The sequence below is a fragment of the Platalea leucorodia genome (assembly GCF_965183815.1).
Source record: "Platalea leucorodia genome assembly, chromosome: 5".
Classification (NCBI taxonomy): domain Eukaryota; kingdom Metazoa; phylum Chordata; class Aves; order Pelecaniformes; family Threskiornithidae; genus Platalea; species Platalea leucorodia.
Genome location: NC_138827.1, coordinates 1,836,906 through 1,859,081, shown reverse-complemented (window position 1 = coordinate 1,859,081; position 22,176 = coordinate 1,836,906). Strand labels below are relative to the sequence as shown.

At 57.9% G+C, this 22,176-nt stretch overlaps 1 protein-coding gene across 1 annotated transcript in view; it reads left to right on the top strand.

Annotated features, from left to right (window-relative positions):
• Positions 1-7,580: 7,580 nt before the first annotated feature.
• LOC309590782 (syntaxin-binding protein 4-like) overlaps positions 7,581-22,176 on the top strand; it is a gene marked incomplete at its 5' end in the record, with an annotated part of 47,004 nt that continues 32,408 nt past the window's right edge. The window contains 2 exons of the mRNA XM_082312237.1: positions 7,581-7,648; positions 19,506-19,579. Of these exons, the coding sequence (XP_082168363.1) occupies positions 7,581-7,648; positions 19,506-19,579 (142 nt within the window). The remainder of the gene's footprint in view (positions 7,649-19,505; positions 19,580-22,176) is intronic.

Genomic DNA, 22,176 nt, shown 5'->3' with positions numbered 1-22,176 from the left:
TTCTGCCTGAAAGGGGCTCCGAAGGGGCTGGACCCCCCCAAAATGTGTAGGGCCACTGTGACACCCCCCTGGAGGCGGGGGGGGGGGGAGGGGGAAGCAGGCGGGGTGCTCCTCCAGCCCTGATGCGGCCAGGGGTGATGGGCGCAGGCGTGGAGGGGCAGCCGAAGGGGCTGGCCGCCCCCTCCCCAGCCTCCCTGCCTTGCCCTGCGCCTCCCGGCTGATGCCTGTCCTTAGGAGGGAGCGATGTGCCCAGCATCACGGCTCCTTCCAGCCGCATCCTTCCCCAGGGCCTGCAGCCCCCTGGGGAAGCCGGTGCCAGCGCCGCCCTTGCCTGTGCTGGGGCAGCTCCCCCCCCCAGCGCTGGGGCAGCTCCCCCCCAGCAAAGGGGGAGCCCCTGTCCCGGGGGGCTCGGTGGCACGGGCAGCAAGAAGGCAAGGAGCTGCTCCCCCCAGGCCTGCTGGAGCCTAAGAGGTTTTGCTCACACATCCACGAGCACGCAGCAGCCGGCAATCAGGACCAGCTCTGGCCTTTTTATCCCAGGATTTTGTGCCCATGTGGGATTAAAGGCCTGATTGTAGCTTTCCCACCGGCCCCAAATCCTCTGCTGATTTTCATTCTGGGGGCAAGTCAGTGCACGCTGTGACCTATTGATCCCGATCCCCTGCGTATATCAGATCGCCTCTGCTCCGGGGCAGCTCGTCCCGAGCACCCTTAGAGAGCGCGGAGCCCTCCGGTCGGAGAGACGGTCCTGCGCGGGTCTGGCTTTGCCGGCCTGGGGTGCTGGGTGGCTGCGGGTCCCAGCGGCGACAGCGCAAGGCAAGTGTGTGTGTGTGTGTGTATCTGTAGGAGGGTTCCTTCCACCCTGATTTGGTGCGGGTTGTCCTCCTGGCTGCTTTTGAGGGGCGAGAGGTGGTTTGCTCATGGGGCTGAGGGCATCAGCACGCAGCGGGGAGGCTGCCGGAGGCTCTGCGGCACTGGGGTGGTCCCACTGTGCTCCCCGGCTTTGCCAGCCGCTTCTCAGTGGTGAATTAGTCACCAGAAACCAGCTCGGCTGCAAGACTGAAACCTGCAGCTGATGCCTTGCAGAGCCTTGACCCCGCTCGGAGCCAGGCCACCACCCTGCAAAATAGCAAAGCTTTGCGTTTTCATGGCCTCGTCCAGCCAAGCATCTTCAAGCCTTTGGGGAGCAGGGACGTATTTACCACGCTCGCAGGCGCCCAGGGCTGTGCCGTAGCCCGATCTGGTGGTGCCCCGTCCTGGCAGGGGTGGCGGGGTCCCGCTGGGATCGAGCTTCCCCTGGGGTGACACTGTGCAATGAGACTCGTACCCCGTCCGCTGCCGGGGGGCGATGGGGCGAGGCTGGAGCGGCCCGACAGCGGCAGCCCCCTCCCACACCAGCCCCAAAAGAGCCTGAATCGGGGCTGCTGGCCTGGCCCCACGCTGCCTGGGGCCGCCTCTCCGGCCTTTATCAGTTACTACCCATGACAGCTCCGGCTCAACTATAACTGAGGTTACAGCTTTGTTTTCATCTTCCATTTCTGCTTCTGAATAGATTCAGTTTGTGAGAATCCCCTCGGTAAGAACCGTTCATCCCACCTGCCCGGTACCAGTTAATCCCTGCGGGCTGGCCGGGCTGGCAGTGCTGGGCGGCTGGCACGCTCCTCGCTACAGCCGCATGGCCCTGCCAGGCTCCTGCCCGGGCCGAGGAGCAGACCAGGCTTTCCCGGTTTCTTTTAGGGGAGGATTTGCCCGGTGCTGTGTTCAGGGGCTGCGAGCATCCCCGTGCCGCAGGGGCAGAGCTCCCGGGCCAGGCAGCACCCGCATCCCCATCCTCCCCGCCCCGGGCAGCGTGCACTGGCTCCGATCCCGAAACAAGGGGGGACAAGGAGGGAGAAACCCAACCCACCTACTTTTATTTTACCACGTGAAGTTCTGCATGTCTTTTATTTGTTCTAGAAACACCGTGGTCTTCGTGCTTTTGTATCCCCCCAATATCTAGCGGCAACACGTTCCCGGGTGCTCAGGGGACCAGTCGCTGCTCTTCCAGCTTCTCGCCGTGAGCCGTGCGCAGCCCAGAGCCCACCTCGTTCTTAAACCCTTTGCGAAGGTGAGCAGGGGCTGGGTTTAGGGAGGAAAGGCCTTTGCCTGCTACTGGAGGGTTTTCGCATTATATCTTCTCCTGCACCAGCTCTGCAGCCTTAATAATCCTAATCTCCCCGCATCTCTGGCGTGGCTCACTCTCGTGAGCGAATGCCCTTGAGAGCTGCAAAATTGCAGCTGCTGGGTGAAACGCCGGGCGGTGAGAAACTCCGTTGTAGTGGAAAACTATGTCTTATGTAAACTGCCCAGGTATTTTGCCTTTACGGTGGTTTGAGATCAGAGGGGCAGTACAAAGTGTGCTTCTGGGGACCTGGGGGCCTGTGGTTTGGGGGTGCTGGCAGCTCTCGGACGAGCTCCAGTGCCTGCCCAAAGCACCGCACACCCCGTGCCGAGGTTCCCTCCCCAGCTGGGCTCTGCCGGAGCCACAGCTCAGAGCTGAGATAGCAGGGGGGGTTTTTTGCAGCTCGTTTGCAAACGAGCCTTTCGGCAGCTTTACTGATGCAGCCGGTCCCTGCTGCGCTCTGTGCCCCCCCCCGCCGCTGCTGCTGGACCTGGCGCATCCCCGTGCTGGTACCCAGAGCCGGTGCCGCCGGCTCCTCGGAAGTTTCTGGAGCATCAAGGAGCAGAGGCGTCCCTGTGCTGGGGAGAGGGCTTTGGCCCTGCTGTGCCCCGGGGAGCTGCCGAGTGCAGCCGGGTCCCTCTGCGGCAGCCAGGAGCTCGTGGGGGGATGCCGAGCCCTAGGGGTGCACTGGGTGCCGCTCATGGGGACCCTGAGAAGCCGCACTCCATGCTGGAGCCCATGGGGACCCCCCGCCCAGCTGCGCTCCCGTGACTCCTCTCCAGCCCTTAAAACACCCGTTCGGCTCCTTCCACGGGGGGAGAGTACCTCGACAGAGGCAGCGATGTGGCAATATTGACTTAATCTGGGTAAGAAGCTCTTGAGCCGCTGCTGCGGGAGGGGAGCAGGAGAGGAGCACGTTTTATGCAACGAGATTGCATTTTCCTGGCAAGCCCTTCGCCGGCGCAGATCCCACACCCTGCTGAGCTCGCCCTGCTCCACCCTGCACCGTCCCCATCGCCGCCGACCAAGGCCGACCCTGCTGCCGAGAGGTGCAGGATGGGCATCAGCTGCCGGGGTCTTGCTCCCTGCTGACACCTTGGCAATGGGCTTGGCCATCCCACTGCATCCCATGGCGTCCCACCGCATCCCACTGCGTCCCACCGTCCCACCCCACGCAAGCCCGTCCTCACTGGGGAAGGCATGGGGGCTTGGTGGGTCAAGCCAGCACCGTGGGAGCGGCATCCCCCTCCCCGCGCACCCCGAAAGGCGCCGTGGCCCCGGCACGTCCTGCGGCGCCGAGGGGTTTTGGGGACCCGTCGCAGCAGAGGAGCCGGCCATGGGGATGCTCAGCCCTGGGGGCTTTTCAACAGCATTTCCCAACTTTAGGATTTAGATTTGGATGAGGGGGTAAAAAAATTTGGAAATTTCTTCCAAAACTGAGACAGTCGGTGGAACACAAACTAACAGTGGATTGACAACACCTCATTTATTTTCTGGGTGGGACTTTTTGACAGCCCTCCTTGGCGGGGCCAGCTGAACCGCTCGCTCCATGTCTGGGGGGTTTCTGGCTGTCGGGGTGGGAAGGGAGTTCCTGCTCGCGGCCGGCACGGTGTAGGAAAGCAGGGCACCGAAACACCTCCGCGCTGCCGCTTCCTTCTCGCCGGCTCCCACGTGCACAGGAATGCAGCCGTGCTCGTTCCTAACTGGTCCTGCACCGGGCGAAACATCCCTCAGCTCCTTTTAAGGCTGGTTTTGCTCTGAAATTAGCAGCCAGCCTGGCTGCTCCAGGTGCTCCGGCCCCGTCCCGCAGCCCCTGTGAGCCCCGATAGCTTTAAATGGGGTCTTGCGGGATGCGGTGGCTCGAAGGACCAAGCTCAGGGCTTCATCAAGCTCGGAGAAATAAATAAAATAAGTGCATTGCTCCCAAGTAGAGCTGAAGGCTGGGAGAGCTCCTGGCCCAGCAGGGAAGTGGTTTTTTTCTGCTGCACTTGCTGGTTTGAGCCCAAGTGCCATCAAGGGAGTTAAGTACTGAACAAACAGCAAGCAAAAGCCAGCACTAGCAGCCAAGCAAAACAAAGGCTGAGTGAGGCTGGTGCTCTGACTCATTTGGCATGAAAATGCAGCATGGAATAAATTAAATTTCGGCTCTTCCTCATTCTCCCGGTGCGGTACGGAGCAGAGGAGCCGCGTTGTCACTGGCGGTGCAGCTGAGTACTCTGGTGTGGTGGCTTTGGGGTGCTGGTGCCACCCGTGCCCGGCTGGAGGCACCAAGTGGTGGCACCCACGGAGGGCATCAAGGAGGGATTGGGGGCATCTGCAGCAAACGGGGGGGGGGGACGGACAGAGGGGGCCCCCCCAGTGTGTCCCTATCCTGTGTCCCCCAGCCACGGCTTTCAGAAAGGTGCTGAGCACTGTGTGATGGGGCTGGTGGCATCAGGATTTTAGGATCGTGATGCGCTTGCTGCATCCGATGTGGCAGCAGCTGCTCTTGGTCCTTACTGTGTCTCACGAAGGGATGGAGAGGGGAGGGGGGTCCCAGCTCCCCAGGGGGGACACCCGGGTGTCCCCTCTGCCTCCTGTGCGGCGCGATGCTGCAGCCCCGGCCTCGTGGGAGCTCGGAGGGGACCCATGCTGCTCCGCAGCCCCATACCACCGCGGTGGTCCCGCTGCTGAAGGGGCTCCCGCTGCCCGCAGGGGAGCATCACCCGTGGCCGAGATCCTGGCCGGGATGTCCCAAGGCAGGGCCCGCCCCGGCGCAGGCTCCCCAGGACCCATCGAGAGGGAGAAAAAGGTCAAGCCTCCGCAGCAGCCTTTGGCCCGTGATGTAAAGGCTGGGAATTTCCGGGGTGTAATGTTTGCATCTGTATAAGTATGCAGATGGAGCGCACCCATGGGCAGCTGCCTCTGATGGGCGAGGGAGATAATGCTCCGCTTCCGCCAGCACGGAAACGCTCTCGGAAGAAAGGGCAAGGCAGCGCGCCCCTCCCCGGCACGTCTCTGGGATTCACGCCACGAGCCCGGCTCGGGGGATGCTGTGACCCCCCAGAGCTGTGGGCAAGGGGGGGACGCATCCGTGGGGTGTCCCTGCGGGCTCCCGGCAGCTGCAGGGAGGGAGGTGGAAATGATGCTCCAGGGCACCAGGCGCCTCGGCGGAGCTGGACCGCTGGCACCAGGACAGGATCAGGGTGGCCTTGCCATCCCCACGGTCCCTGGGCGCTGTCCTGCCCCGGAGCGGGGTGACACCGCCTTTGACAATCCCAACTGGTGAGACCAGGAGAGGCCGGCCCAGCCCCGAGCCAGCTGCTGCACCCCGGCACCCCTGCGCCCGCCCGCTCCCAGTGGTTTCGGCAAACCCTGCTGCCCGTCCTCTCCCAGCAGCAGAAACCGGTCCCGGAGCTCACACCCAGCACTGCCTGGCACCGGGTTGCGACAGCCCTAAGAGCAGGTGGCTCTCCCCGCACCGGCGTGGGGTACCGGCACCCCTCGGCAGGAGGGTTCACCGGGCTGGGGGAGGTCGTGCACCCCAAATGCACCGTGGGGGGTCCCTACGGAGAAGGGTCCTGGCCAGGGGTGTGCTGCAGAGGGCTGGCTCAGGGCGGGCGGTAAAGCAGAGCTGCACCCCTAAAGCTGCGTAGGGACGAAGCCCTGGAGGTGGCAGCTGTCCCGGCCGGAGGACTGTGCCTCCTCAGGGGAGCTGTCACCGGGCTCGGTGGCAGCAGGTGAAAAGGATTTTGGCACCGGCAGATCCTGCACAGTCACTCGGAAAGGATGCTGACCGAGATCGGCCTTAATTCACCCCCTTCTCCCAGGCAGCTTCGGTAACGCCTGACGAGCAGTGCCTGCGGGCTGTCACCCCGGGCACGGGCGCATCCTCCCGGGCGGCTGCTGGGTGCCGCGGGGCCCTGCACCCGCCTGTCCCGGGTCCGCCCGCCGGCCTCCTCCCTCCTCTTTGTCACAGCGTGGGTGGCACGGGCTGGGGCGGCCGCACTGACCCCGAGGACCGAGGTCTCCCAGCTTCTCTCCCACGGGCACTCATGCCCTGGCTGGAGATGCCACCGGCCACCACTGAGTCCCCAGAGACCCGCCGTGCCCAGTGCCCGCGGGACGCCTTGGCGCGGGTGGCCAGACAGGTGGATTGCCACCATCCCTACCGTTTGGTGTTAGTCCCCAGGTGTCCCAGCGTTACGTGGAGCAGGGGGGAGCGGTGGGCACAGGACCTGGCCCCTGGGGGGGCTGGCGGCTTTCCCGGGCTGTGCGGGATGGGGATAGACGGATGCATTTCATAATCCCTGGGACTCACCCAGTCCCCAGGCACCCAGCCGCCCCGGGCTGGTCCCGTGGGATCATGCCCGATGAGGCAAGGGAGAAATAAAATACGCATCATGCAGCAGGCTGATGCTCATTTGTGGCTTTTCCATCACCCTGAATCTGGGACCTGTCTGCCCGTCCTGCTGTCTGCCCATCCCGCTGTCTGTCCATCCCGCTGTCTGTCCATCCCACCCACAGCTGGATACAGGGAAGCACCACGGGGCGAGCTGTGCCCTCGCTGCTCCAGGATAATTTACACGGATGAGCCCCCCTGCTTCAAACAGTTTCCATCTGCCTGCCGGCGCTCGCTCCCAGGGTTTTCCTAAGAGTCCGAGGGACCGTTGAGATGCTCCAGTATGACCAGATGACCTGAAACGGGGGGAAAAAAAAACATGCAAGAATTGTGCCCCAAATTATATAAATAATTAGAAATGCTGAAGCCTGTTGGCAGCGGCTGGGGAGGAGGGGAGCAGTGTGTGTCGCCGCAGCCCGGGCTTAGTGCAGGTCAGTGACGCCTGCAATTGGCTTTAAATATTTTGTTGTCCCAGGTTAACCAGTGATTATAACCATCATTAATTATTAGAACCATCATTAACAGCCACTGCGAGTGCCAGGCAAGGGGGGGACCTCACTGGTAGGGGGTGAAGGGGTCACCCTGCTAAAAGAAATGCTGTTTATTGAACCAGGGGCCGTGCCTGGTAGGGAGAGCCCCCGGCTGACGGCCGCACACCGGTGATGGGACACCTTTGCCGGGTGCTGCGGGGGTCCCGTGGCGGAGGCACTCACCATGCCAGGCCCCGAGCGGCTCTGACCCCAGGGGGCTCGGACCTGCCGGCTGGAATTAGCCATACCACAGCATCCCCAGGCAGCGGCACAGCCGCTCCGTGCCTGGCCAGCGCCGCAGAACCGGAGACATCGGCGGGGTTTAGCCGGGGGGGAGCCAGGAGAGGGGCGATCACATGCTCGCCCGTCTGGGATTAGATGTGGCTGGCTGTGCCGGGGAGCCATGCCGGGGAGCCGTGCCGGCCGCCGGTGCTCTGAGCCCATGGCCCCGGGCAGCGGGAGCCGGCCGCGGCAGCCCTAAGGGCTCGGTGGGGACGGGTGGCCCCGGATGATGTCCTACCTCCAGCCCCCTGGCCGGGACCTGGAGCACTTCGATGGGCTTTCTCTCATTTACTGGTAAGCAGGGCAGGATGCTGCCACGCCGGGAACAGGGCATCGCTCGGCATCTCGGACCCCGTCTTCGGGAGCGGCGTTAGCCCACGGAGGGAAGCGGTGTTCAGTGACCCTGCAGCTTTTTGTGGGGTTTAATTTAACTCATTTTGGTGGCCCCTCTCTGGTGGGCAGGGACTCCCAGGGGTCCCACAGCATCCCAGCTCCCCTGGGAGGGGCAGCACGCAGGTGAGGCCGGTATCGGCCAGGGGTGGGGAAGGGCATTTATTTTGCAGGCAGCAGCTGGAGAAGCACCCACAGCCTCTGCAAGCAGCTATGGGTGCCCTTGCTCCTGTTGCAGCCCCAGTGCTGGGCTCTCCCATCTGGCAACACCAGCCTCCGGTGGCCCCGGTGCCCGGGGGGCAGGTGAGTGCGGAGCGGGGACCCCCATGTGGGTGCGGGGAAGGCGTCGGGCACGGCGGAGGGGACGGGAGGTGAAGGCGGGCGCTGGGCGGCTGCAGATGTCTATGTAGGGCAGAGAGAGCCGGCGGGAGCACGGCGGTGGCCGGGGCCAGGGTTCAGAGCGTGCAGCTTTAGCCGATTAACTGGGGGTCAGTGGGCCGGATCCAGAGCCAGCAGGGGCCCCGGCGGGCTCTTGGGGCCACCCTGAGCTTTGGCAGAGACTTTCTTGGGCTGGCTGAGCCTGGGCATCCCCTCTGGGGACCAAGAGCTCGGAGCACCCTGCAGTCACCGGGGACTATGGACGCTGCTGGGGCACGATCCATCTGCTGAAGTAGGTCATTGGAGCGAGGGCTGGGGGGCTGGGGGGGGGGCAGCACCCCATGAGGGTGCAGGCAGGCTGGTGAGGGCAGCACCCTGGGGCGACCGCTACCTTCACCCGAGAGTTTGGTTTGGGGTGCTCTGCCGATGCCTCCCTGCTGCTTTTGGGTGCAGAAAAGGCAGAACCTGTCAGCGGTCAGGAGGAGGTAGTGCAGGGCAGGCTGGACCTCGTGGGGTGCGTTTTGGGGAGCACTGCCATGTCGGTGCCACCCATGGGTGTTGATGTAATGGGGCCACGGTCTGCACGCCAGGGCTGGGGAAGTCCAGGCAGTGCTGCACCCCTGCCCAGCAGCATCAGCAGCCTCACCGGGGTCCCCCGGGCTCCATGGAGCCGCTAAGCCCTGCTCCTCTGCACTTGCAAGGCAAAAAATGCTCAAAACCCATTTTCTACATCAGAAATCTGCTCATATGTTGGGGTTTTGGGTGGAAACCTCCCCCAGCTTTGCCCGCTGGGATGCGCTTTGTGGGAACGAAGAGCCCCGGCGAAGGGGCGGCCGGTTTTGTGCCGGGGGAGCAGCCCCCGCATGCGACGGGTGCCAGCTGTGCCGGCCGGCGTTTGGCTGTCTGGCGGCTCCGCCGGGACGCGGCGGAGGGCGGTGAGCAGATGGCGGGGAGATAACGCCTCCCCAGCACTCCGATAAGTATAGCCCCGCTCTGCCGCTGATTAAAAGATTAATTTTAGAGTTTGAAATAGGAATTTAATACATAAACATGAGCTGCCAGCGGGACTTTGCCTGGCATCATCGGGGCACGGGGTGGCGATTGATGGGGTGCGTTGCTGGACCGACAGCTCGTCTCTGAGCACTGGTTTCTCGCGGTGGTGATGCTGGTGGCAGGGCTCTCCCGTACGGCTTCGCTCCTCCGGAGAGCAGCTGCTGGAGGCCCTAAGGAGGTTTTGTAATGGCGGCTTTTGTGCGGGAGCTTTGCCAGGCCCAGTGGGAAATAAAACAGCCCTGAAGGTGCCCATCGATGCCGGGCAGGTCTCCAGGAGCCGCTGGAGCCGGCAGGAGCCGCTGCCGGCTCCTCACTGGGCATGGCCAGGGTGCAGGACCAGCCCAGCGCTTCCCCCAGTCCTCTTTGCATTATAATTGCTGCCGTGATTACGGCTTGTGCCAGGGTCTGGGTTTGAGCACGGGGATGTTCGCAGCTCAAGGACGGGTCAAAGCTCTTCCCAAGCCTCTGTGCCAGCCTCTGCCGTGTTCCCAGCTTCGTGGCACATTCTGAAATCTTTCCCAAACTATCTCATTTTCCTGTCTTTCTGTACCCAGACATTTCCCTCCCCTCCTTCTTTCCCTCTTCTTTCTTATGGGTGAGTCCCCTGCCATCATTCTTGCATTTTCCCTATTTGGGGAAATTAATGGATTTGCTGCTCCCCTGAGAACCTGGAGAGCCCAACCCTGAGGACAGACCGGTGGCCTGGCCAGCAGAGCAGGGTCCGCGGCCCCCATCAGTGACCGTCCCCCGTTAATAAGTTTATAACCAGTCCAATCCCACAGCCCAGGGGATTTAGAAAGGCAGGCAGGTTTATAATCCTGTTAACCCTTCACAGGAGCTGATGCCCAAACAGGGGCTGCAGCGTGAGTCCCTGAGCAGAGCCCACCTCATGGGAGGAGGAGGAGGAGAAGGAGGAAGGCTTCCCTGCGTGTGATATGCCACTTTGCCTGCTGGGGCGAAGCTTGTTTGAGCTTTCCCCTGTGATTGTATTCAAATTGTGTTAATCCCCATCTGAAGTGGGCACCTGGGAGGTCTGGGCTGGCCCAGATGTTGGAGGATGCTTATCTCGTCTGGGTGCGGGGCTCGGTATAAACACCTTTCCCAAAAACCTCTGGCAGACCAGGCCTGACCTTGCTTCCACCTGAAACAGCCTCTCTTCCTAATTACTGTAGGACAGGCTAATCAAAGAGGCCCTTCTGCCTTTTCCTCAAGCAGAGCTTTTGAGAGCAGCATGGGAAGAGCTGCATGTTGACGGAGGGGTCTGTCCGTGGGAAAACACTCGGAACCCCTCTCCAAGCCCCAGCGGTCTCCGAGGCCAGCTCTGCCTCGCCAGCTCTGCCAGGCACGCGCCCGCGGGCTGAGCTGCTTCTCACTGGGCAAGAAGCACCTCCAGAAAATGCTCCACCTCAGTTGACTTGATGCAAATCTTTCAGGTGGGATCAGCTCCCTCCTGGAAGCCCCCGTCCCCACCAGGGTGTAGGTGATGGGCAGCAGAGACCTGACTTTTAGACAGCAAAGGTTGATTGGGATCATCCCCTCCTGCTGAAGAAATCCACTGGCTGAGAAGGGCATTGGGAAAGGGCATGAAGTTTAGAGGAGGGTGATAAAAGGGGCTGAAGAACAGAAAAGCCTGGCTAGCGGTGAGAGAGGGCATCTCCACCTGACCGTGGTCTTGGTGGCCTGGTCGTCCTGGTTCATGGGGAAGATGCCATGGGAGAAGGCGTCTTCTTCCCCAAATGGTGAGGAGATGCATCCAGCCCAGGGTGGTGATATCTTCCTTCAACAGATGGAGGGAGTAACCATTGGAAAACCATCTCAGCTTTAAAACCTCCTCACCTCTCCCTCTTTAGACTAACAAGCAGGCTGTGGTTCAGGCAGGTGTGAATGGTGACCCACCAACACAAAGAGCAGGGAGATGAAATGCTCCCCGGGAGCGTCTCTGTGGCCGGAGGAGACCTGTGCTTGGCTGCAGGGAGTGGAGCTGGGTCAGCGAGGAGGGGTGTTAGGATGGGGTAGGGGTGCTACGGCTCCTTTGCAAGGAAGGGACACTCCAGAGATGAGGTGTGTGACAGCAACCAGTGCTGGCCATCCGCCTTGGGGAGGAGGGGATGGGTGCAGAACCATGCAGGCGGTGGTGGGAAGCAGGAGCTGCTCCTGGGCAACAACTCCTGTCCCTTGGGATCCCCTTCTTTGCCCCCAAGGAAGGGGATGAGGGAGCACCGAGCTCTGCACGGCCATCGGGAGGAGGAAGGTGCCGTAGGGTGTGGAGACATCAACGTGTGACCACTGGCAGTGGGGCTTGTGGGGACGAGCTTTCTCCATGAGTGGTGTCACCAGGAAGAGGCAGGACCCCAGGCTCCGGAGAGCGGTGTCACCCCCCTGGGGCTGGCAGCACCCCTTCATCCGCTACCACCCCTCTGCCTGTGGGTGGGCGGCCAAGGAGCTGCTGACGCCCGGGGCTGGCGCAGAGGGCACCGTGGTGGGTGCAGGAGCTGCCGGTCCCTGGGTGCTCCCCGTAGTACCCGCCTGCTTTCTCCGCCAGTAATTTTGGCAGCGTGGTTTTGTTTGTTCCCTCTTCTGTTCAGACTTGCCTGTGACCGTCCCTGATGTTATGAGCTCATTTGAAGCAGCTCCACGGGTAATATTTATGAAAACGATGTGGGCTGCGCCGCGACTGTGGACAGTGTGCAGTTGCTTCCCAGCTCCGCAGTAGCTGATTTATTTTGTTTGATTTATTATCAACGCTTTGTAGCTGATCCTGTAAGCAACACAATTGCATTTTCTGTTTTCTAATCGGATGCAAATGCCTCTTGAGCCTACGCTAATTTTGTTTTGTCATGAAACAAATGTTGGGTCGTTATTAAGCAAGTGCTTGATGCCGCCCGGGCAGCCCTTTGCTCCCACCGCGGCTCCTGGCGTCAGCGGGAGATGGGCAGAGACCATAACTCGGTGCCACGCTGAGCGCTGCACCCTCCCACCTCAAAACTTCTTGCTGCTGCTTTCCAGAGCTGAAAGCCCTCACACAGACCTCACTGCTGCTGCAGGACATCTTTCCACCTCTAATTCCCACCCAGCAAACCTGCTCGGCCCCTGTTCCTCTGCCAAGCTGTGCGCAGAGGCTCCCTGCGGGCTCGGTGGTGCTGCTGTCGGCACAACCCGCCCGTCCCCAGCTCTGGCATCCTTGTGCTGCTGCTTTGCCCAGCTCAGGATCCTGCCTGGAGCTGCCAGGGGTGATTTGGTCCTGGCTGAATCACCTGATTCGGTGAGGGATGCTTGCTGCGGGACCTGGCCGGGCTGGGCATCCCCATGGGATCATGGTCGTGTCCTGGCTCGGCTGCTCCCCGCACCGAGGGCGGCTGAGCCTGGCTGCCCCGACTGCACGGCTGGTGTGGGGCAAACCCCTCCCGGCTCGCTGGCAGGGCTGAGAGCACCATGTCCTTGTATCCGGCCCTTTCCCTTGACTTTCTCTTTTTGCCCTGTGTTTCCGCCAGGGATGCACCTCTTTGCTTCTCTTCTCATGCTCACCAACACGCCTGTCCCTGTGGTTGGGTCTTGTCTCTTTCTGTAGCTATTTTTCATCATAAATCTCATAATTCCCTATCCTGCAGCTGGCACTGACCATAGTGAGTGTCTGCCCACGAGGAGCCAGCCCTGGTTTGTGGGGACAACCACGTGCGGCTCCTCCAGCTGCAATTGCGATTCGGTGGCCACCACTCACCTACTCTGGTGCTCGTGTTGGTCACGTCAGACCAAGGAAGAAATGTAGAAGAGCCTTTTGTCCATAGACAGGCTAAAGGCTGCTTGCCCAGAAGGTCCTTTGACCAACGCGTGGAGGAGAGGTGGGTAATAACATAGCAGACAATTGCATCTGCTCATGATTTTCTGTTGGATAGAAAAGAAACTCTCATCAATTTTTTTGCATCCTTACCCAAACCATTACTTTATATCTCTCGTCATAATGGTGTTTTCTAAAGCAAGAAGGCTGAAATCTCCTGCCCTGGGCAGTGAAGAGGAGGAACTCTCGAGGCAGCACGTTGCTTGGCTGGAGGCAGGAAGGATTGTGTAACTGGTATTTAGGAGAAATTCCAAATTTAAAATGTGCTGCCAGGAAAACTCAGGGGGGGGAGAAGCAGGAGAGGGCATCCTTCCTATGGAGTCTGCAGACCTTCACGAAGGGATTGAAAACTAACACCCTGAAAGTCCAGGAGCTGGTCACTTCAAAGCCTGAAAGTCCAGAGGTCCTGTGCGTCCTGGGGCAAACAGCCCAGCACAGCGATATATGCAGGTCCTCTTCAACTGGGGAAGCGGTGGAGTTGTCTTCTTGGCTGTCCCACCAGCAGACAGACATCTCCTTTGATGTAATGGAGATGTTTCTTTAGCTCTAGTTTCAGACAAGGTGGCTTTTCCACCTGCCGAAGGATCTCCGTGGGCTGTGGCTTGGGCTGCACAAGCCTTCTAGATCTCTTTGCCATCAGTCAGTGCTAAAGGCTAAGTTGCATGAAAAGATTGGTTCCTGGGTTTTAGCCTCAATGTTGGGGCTGGAATAATTGAGGAGACCGATGGCTCTTTTCTTTGCTTGTATGGCCTTAACATGACCCGGAGATGACCCTACCTGGGTGGGCAGGCTGCAAAGAACTGTTTGGCTGGGGAGAGCAGTCATTGAACCTTGCAGTTTCAAATGAAAGTGTGTCTCACAAGCAACGAGCCTTGAGCGATGTCTTCCCATGCAATTTTGCATTTTCTGCTGCACGTCTCTCTGCCCCCGTGTTGACCGTGTGGTGCCAACGCTCCCAATGACGTTAAACCCGCGACCTCCACCTATTGCGGGCGAGATCTTCCTAGCGCTGTTTGCTTGTAGTCTGGGTAGGAAGGGCAAGGGGAGACCTGAATGATGAGAAAAAATAGCTTTACTCTTGGTTGTGCTTGTTGCAGCCATCCTCTTCCCCGCTTTTCTTCCTGAAACCCAGACAAATATATTGCCACCATCTTCTCCACCTGCTTCCTCTTGGCAGTGGCCAAAGTTGGATGGTTTGGAGAAGGTGCGATGCCCTGGAGGAGGAGGAGGCGGGACGGTGCATAGGGCACAGCCAGCCCAGTGACAGCCCGCTTTGCCTCCTGGCTCCTCGGCAGCAAGCAGCAGCTCAGCCGCTGTACGCAGTCGCTGGTACGTAACCCACTCCCTTTCCGTGCCTCTCCCCAGTGCTCCCAGTTTCTCTTGCCCTCACTTTCCCCGTCGTGATCTCTTGGAAAAATGCATTGGAAAAGCGCCTGACTTGTGCTGTCGGCATTTTTTTACCTTATGGTCCTGCTCTAAGACCATAGGAGTGATTTCACTCATAGCTTCACCCACCCCTGCTGATACACGCTAGTGTTACGTAAAGCTGACTGATGTAATTTCACTCAACTTTTTATATTAAAAATACTTTTTCAAGCAAAAATAACTTTTTACATAGAATAAAAACCAACTTTTTTTTTTCAATTAGTTCAATGAATTTTCAAATTCATTTTTCTAGCAGTCAACGAAAAGGTGGACGTGCAAGTTAAGCACGCGTTTACAGGCTGTCCAGCCCTGCGGTGAGAGTTTGTACTTAATTTGTGCTCCTTTTATTCACCCATTTGTTTGAAAATGTAAAGTCTCGTCGGCGGTTCCCTGGGGTAAGAAGCCTGAGCTTTCCAGCTGGATTTACTCTGAGTTGCTCAAATAGGTCCTAGCTCGGTAAAGAGCTTGAGCGTATGGCGTATCCCCTTTGCCAGTGGGATGTTTGCCTTCAACCCCGGTTACACCTAGCAGGACTGGGACGCTCGGGCAGGTTATATGTGGCGCTTAAATCCTTCTTGAATGTGAGCCTGAGTTTTAAAACACTAAAATACTTTTGAAGCTATTTTGCTGAAACTTTTTCTAAATAAGACAGCTGTTAATCGGCAGGAGGAGCATCAGCGTCTGATGCTTTTGCCAGAGTCACTCTGTGTTTTGGAGGATGGAGTCAAGGATCTGAGGGTTTGGAGATAAGCTTGGAAGCTGAGCCCTCTTCCTCTTCCCTGAGGGCTTCTTTGGATCGATTTTCATTTACTTCACCACCTCGCAGACAAACGTGTGGTTTATTGCAACATCCCACCCAGCCGGTATGAAGCATCGGCCCATGGGAAGGGCGAGCGTGGCTCCAGGTGCAGCTGGCAGCAGTTGGTGGGACCATGGTTGGTGGGACCATGGTTGGACTGCTGAGGGATTTGGTTTTGAAGGTGCTGAGCACCCAAGCCCTAAACAAACACATGTCCTCTTAACGCTGGGTGTGGAAATTGTTCCCTGAGATGTGGAAAGCAGGGCGGATGAATTACTGAATTGCCAGGCAGGGAAATTCTCCCGTTTGCCTGCATGGTTTGGGTCAGGCTGGCCTGGCTCCAGCGAGCTCTCCTGCAGCCCCTCTGAAGCTGGTCGGAGAGGTCACCTTGCCCTGTTGATGTTGCCTCCAGCACTTGTGCTATCCCTTCCCTTCAGCAGCGCTGATTTATTCCCGCCAAGGTTCTGGCCCATGACTCAGAGGGGTGATTCTGTGAATTATTAGCAGAGTCTCAAAGGACCTCAGAAGGCTGTACATTGAATTTTGGTGGTGGGATGGAAATTGTCTCTTAACTGTGACCGGGACGATTATTAGAGGACTTGAAATATGATCGTTAGTGTAACTGGCAGGAGGCTGCTCGGGCATCCATTTACAGGGGAGCTGCTGAAAAAGGCCACCGCGAGGTGGGCATGGTGCCGGGGTGCTCCTGCCCCTCGAGGAGCTGCGTCCTGGCGTGGACCAGCTCTCCACCGCAGGAGAACAGGCACGGAAGGAGGGTTACCGCACCCCGGGGAAGGTGAATTCGTGGGCCTGCTCTGCCGCAAAACTCCCTGGCTAGCCTTAACCGAGTCGCTTAGTACCAGAGCTGGGGGTCACCGGGCGCTTGGACCCTCCTGCCTTAATGGAGCAGGATGTTCGGCTCTCCGTGCGCTGGACGTCGTCCGTGGGATGGCAGGGGAAAGAGCATCTCCCCGCCGTCGGGTTGCTGTGAGGATGAGTAGCTTTGTGAGGCTGCTGGTGCAGGGAAGGCTGCAGCTGCCCAGGAGGCTGGGAAACGGCCTCATGTACAACCCCTTGTGCTTAGTCTGGTTTGGCCAAAGCCTTTGTGCAGACGTGGACCAGGCACTGGGCATGCCTTGCTTTGGTGGGGCGCGCGTAAGGTATCGCCAGATGCATCTATATTTGATGTCTAGTTGGCATTATTTATCCAAATTTTGATCTTGCAGCTAAATGAATTCATTTTTTAGGAGAGTTTTGGCCACCTAAAGGTCTAGTCTACTTGGGATTTTAATATTTCATCTGAATGTCCCCAAATGGAAGTCACTTTAAAAAAGGCAATTAAAATGCAGGAAAACTTTTCACATATTGTCATTATTTTAAAACATCTCAAACTTGCCCAGCAAGGCTTCACACGGCCATTGGGGAAGCTCTTGCTAATGAAATTCGTTGTTCGTGCATGGGAAAAGTACTATCCAACAGCACCAGGTCCAAGGAAATATTTGGCAGCGAGTTTGCAGTCCCCAGCGAGCACGTCCGTGTCTGATCCCCAGCTGAGCCGGGCTGACGTACGCTGACGCTCAGCTAATGAGGTCTGGCCCCACTGATGGGGTCCGGCCCGGAGCCTCCTGCGGGAAGAGCAGGAGAAAGACACCGTTGATGGAGTCAGGGCCAGGAGCCTACCCGTGACCTTAGCTGTCCCCCAGAGCTGCCAGGGATGCAGGAGCTGTCTCCTCCCGCTTCCCGCAGCTCCAGGGGACCATGTTTCCCGGGAATTCCTCTTCATTTCACACCCTGCCCACCAAGATCACAGCCCTGCTCCTGCCGAGCCCTGAGGTGGCTTGTTCCAGCTCCGTCCCTGCTCACTGGCCAACCTTGGATAATCTTGTTTCGTGCCTCCATCCCCACATCCCACAAAATGAGGGTCACGCTGCTTCTCGGGCTGGGTGATGTGCGGTGAGACGGGGGTGGAAGAGGCTGTTTAAAGGCAAATCATACTTCTGACCTCCCAACAGATAGTGGAACAGCTGAACTTGCTTTGTATTAAGAAGGAAACGCTGTGGGCTGGAAAAGATGCTAAAAGACAAAAAAAACCCAACCAACCCTAAACCCCTAAGTGATACAGTCTGTTATTACTTCCAAAGCTTTACTATGGATTTTAAGCCTTTAGGGATGGTGAGCACACGTCCTGCACCGAACGCTGCCCTTCATCCCTGGAGGGGCTGTTCCCAAAGACGCGCAATAGGATGCATCCAAATAATTACCCCGTTGGGTTGATGCTGGGTGCGCCCGCCCTGCCGGGGGGCTGGCGGAGCTCCCTCCCCGCTCCTTCGGGAAGGCGCTTGCGATGGGCCGTGTTGGCTTTGGCTTGCATAAGCTTTAATCTAAAGTTGGAGATGTTTTTAGCGGATCTGTGTTAATGTTGGGTGGAATTAACATGCATATGGGGAGACCACGTGACCCCCTCCGACCTCCCCCTTTTTTTTTTTTTTTTTTCATCGCTTTAACGGATTCCTGCCAAATCAGAGTGGCTGGCGCCCGGCAGGGCTGGGCTGCCGCCGCCAGCAAGATGCCCGCCGTCTCTGTCCTTTACAAGGGAGCCATCATCATCAGCAGGTAATCCCCCCTACAGCCAGGGCAGGAATCGGGGAGGGGGCACAGGGCGGCCCTGGGGGTCCCGGTGGCCACCTCTAGCCAAGGGTCATCTGCTGTGGCTTTGCCAGGACCAGGGTTCGGTGGCAGGGATGGCTCACGCGTAGCAGAAGGAGCTGAGGACATCATCACTCGCGCCTGTTGTTGGGTTTCTTGCGTCTCTAGCATTAGTGAAGCGCGCTTCTGCTCCGCCGTTTGTGCATCAAATCGGGGATAAAAGTTGATCGTATCAAGTAGGCATCTGCTTTACCGAAACCTCCGTCCTTATGTCGCATTTCAGCCCGGTTTGAGCTATTTCTGTTTACTCATGGTGGAGTTTCCTCGGCGATTTACTCAAAATACTCTGAAAATCCTGGGTGGTAAATTGAACCAGTCTGGGCCCAGGACGGCTTTGGCTTCCTGGGACGCCTTCAGGCTCCGTTTTCTGACAGCCAGATGTGGCCAGTTGTTTGTCCAGTCTCTTGAATACGTGAAACATTGCAACAATACCAAGGGGGGGCATTTCTAATGAGGAGAAAAAGCTTCCAGTCCGAATCTTAGTGGTGGGCCTTACTGGCTTTGCAGATACTTGATATTTTGAGAGGTATTTCGGATGCCTGCAAAGAGAAATCCCTGAGGTTTATTCCTCTCCTGTGTCCCGCTGGACTCGGAGGAGCCCGTTGCGCCCCACGGTGTTGTCCCTCCTCAGCTGTATCCAGATTTGGGATCCGATATTGATTCAGAAACTTCTTTTCTCTTGCGACTTAAATCCTGGGAAGTGGAGAGTGTTTTGGGAGCCCCTCGCCCCTGTTTTCCCACCTGGCACGCCTGGCTCTGGGTTTGTCACATCAAGGTCCACCCACCCTCGTGTCCACCCATCCTCCCTGGGGCGACCGCCACGGGCCACCCAAGGAGGAGAAGTGCTGGTGGTCCCAGGTTTGGAGTCCGGGGTCCCCAGCGAGGGCAGAGTGGAGCTTTCGGTGTCATTTATTTGGGACGCCCACCTTGCCAGCGGGTGTTGTGGGGAAGACCGCGGGGCGGTTGGGAGAATTACTTGGCACAGGGGAAACTCAGGTGTAGGATGCTCTTACACCCACTTTGGCTTGTGATGAGAAGCTCCCACCCTTGACCTGGCGAGGCAGGGACTTGAAGCAGCTCGGCAGATCTTCCAGACCCCTGCCAGAAGGATGGAGACTGCCTGCGTTACAAAACCTCAGGAGCGGATCGTGCCCGGCTGTATTCATTACAGGCTGGCTGTATTTGTGGAACTGGTTTATTCCCGGAACATTGGTCCGAGCTCTGATCTCATTTCCCGGGAGCTGGACAGCTGTCCAGCCCCGTTAATCTGGGGTAATGAATCACAGACAGGTCCATCAGATTTGCTGGGTGGGGAGGATGATGTCTAGCCCTGCACATATTCTCTCATTTATCTGTATATACTTTGGGGGAGGTGGGAGGGGGTTGCTTTTCACCAGTGTGGGCTTAATACGCGGGGTTGTGTCCCTCAACCTGCGCGTCTGCATCGGTCCGCGGGCAACGTCCGGGCTGGTGGGAAGGATGCGCTCGTGCCCGTGTTGGCTGGGCGCCTGTGCATCTCTTTATTTTAGCCCATGAAAGAAAGATGCTTCTCTCCTCTCTCCCAGGACGCTCATGGGACCATACGGGATGGATCGAACCGTGCACTGCTTTGATTTCTACGACTGTGCAAATGGGCTGGGTGAGTACCGAACCTCGGCGAGGGACATCGGGGTGGGCTGGGGCAGCTCGAGCACCTCCCCGGTCCCCAGCACCCATGTCGTGATGTGCCTCCCTATGCGGAGTCTGATATCTCACAGAAATACTGGTTCTTGTGCCTGTCCGTGTCGAGCATCCGAGAGCACCTTTTGCAGCTGGGAGGTTAAAATCAGGTCAAAATCCCGCCTAATTCCCTGCTGATGGTGAGCAGCCGCAGTGCTGAGAGCTGTGCAGGAGCCTGGGGCCAGAGCCCCTCCCCTCAGCAGGACAGTGGGGAAAACAGCTTTTCAGAATTTTCTGCTGAATTAATTAAATTAAAATTTAAAATTAAAATAAAAAATCCCAAGCACTTCCCGGCTGCCTGCCCCTGCCCCGCTGCAGGCAGGGCCCCCCGGGATGCCACCCCGACGGGCAGCGCAGGGCGTTGGAGTGCGCCTGGGCACCGGGCTGTATGAGTTGTTTTTGGAAAGTTTGGCCCACGGGTAAGGGTATGAGCACCCAGCGAGTCAGACGTCCTTCCATGGTGCTCTGAACATCAAAGCATGGAAGAGAAGGGAAAAGAGACGGTCATATCCATCAGAACGTGAGAAATAGCCACAGGTGGATGAAACTCAGCCCTAAAGGATGCGGTATAGCATCTCAGCTGCCCGCTGTGTATCCAGCAGCATAAATACTGGTGCTCTTTCATGGACTTTATAAAGAAACTGCAATCCTGCATCAGGATTTCTCGGGGTCCACCACGCAGCCTCCTCCATAATTTTTAATTGTGAGTGCAGCCCATCATCCCGCGGAGCAGCTGCGGGCCCCGGGGTGAGGCCCCTGGGCGACCATTTGGGGACCCCTCCTGAGAAGTCAAACTCACCAGGGAAACAAGATCAGGATTCCTGAGACCTGAAATTAATTATAGATTCATTATTGGCTGTTTCCAGCTCTTGGGTAACGGGGCTTTCTGCCATGGAGGAAAAGCTCTGCTGACTCTTCCCCTGGTTCATGATGTTCACAGGAGCTCAGAGACACGTCTTTGCTCGGTGAATATGATATTTTAATCTCCAGGGGTGGATTTGGTTGAGTTGATGGGATTTTAGCTGTTGGGTTAGATTAGCTCATTAAAGGAGGAGACCCAGAAAAGCCTGACCGGGCTGGTGCTGACCTCTGGAAGAGGCGCACAGACGTTACAGCCCGCTGCGAGCCACTTTGCCGGGTCCCAGTACTCCTCCTTTCCCCCAGTCTGCGGCCAGAGGGTCTTTGCAGGGTCTTGCAGACCCTCTACGGGGTCTTGCGATGTGCTGCAGGAATGACGTGGATTTTCTAATGCCATCACCGGCTTTCTTCATCCTCTTTTGTGAGGCTTGAAACACTCGAGACAAGCGGTCGTCCTCCAGAAATCACCCCCCCCTGCTGAGGACCAAGTGGTGCTGGCAGGAGCCCTGTGTTTGCCATAGGTGTAGCTGCTCAGAATATGTTTTTCTGGGGAAAAATAGGTGCCTCCGTGAGTTTATGTTCAGATGCGGGTGTTATTCTAGCAGGGTTTCCTTAGGGCAGCATCAGCCCGCTCAGTGCCGGCGTGGCAGGTCAGCGTTTGGCCCCGGGTCTGTTGCTCTGTGGCTTTAGGTGGAAACCCACATGTGAACCTCAGCAGAAGTTCAAAGGGGTTACCTGGCAGCTCCTAAAACCTGAACTTTGAATTAAAGAATAGCCATCAAAGGGAAGTGCTGATTAAGAAGCATTTCTCAGAAACACTGAGATCCCATTATCTTGACCTTCATCTTCTTAGGACAGGGCAGTGAGTGATTCACCTCCAATCTGTCCCTTCCTCCAGACAGAAAAAGCTGGCCGGGGCTGCAAGATCAACAGAGGGATTAAGGGAAATGTAATTGAACATTGCTAGCTTAGGTGCAAAGCGGGCAGCCTCTCTCCGGGCGGACCGCCGGGAGCGCGGCACAGTGGCCGGTGGGGTCGGGATGTGCCGGAGATGATTACAGTTGGGCTAAACAACCGGATTAGCCAGGACACCCCTTGACCCCTGGTATAGGGAGCTGGGAGCAGGTGAGATTATAGCCTGAGAAGTTGAGAACTGCGACACTGGCATTAGTGGGAGCGGGATTAGATGTGCCGGAGAAGCTCGAGGGTCTGGAAGAAATTTATAGGATCGCTAAGAATCTCAAGAAGACACAGTCCTGGTCGGTCCAACCTGTACGCCCACCTGGGGTTTCCCCATAAACATTTATTCTGCAAAAGAGAAAATACTGGGGATGTGGGCATTGACTCCAGGACCTTTGCCAGAAAGGAAAGATTAAAGAGAGCGATCCAAAATAGGCTAGATTATCTGGCCCTAAGTATGACTTAATAAGCATTATACCGGGACTTTGATGCTGTGATAATTAAAGAGCCGTTATTTACCTACACTGGGTCCCAAATATAAATTTGAAATAAGTGTTTATAAAATACAAAGACTCCTAGGAATGCTACCACCACAATCTTTGATGATTCGGGTTTGTTGCAATCAGTCCCGCGCTGTTCCATGGCTCGGTCCGAGCCCTGGCAGGGGTGAGCCCTTCCTCCTCCTCCTCCTCCTCCTCG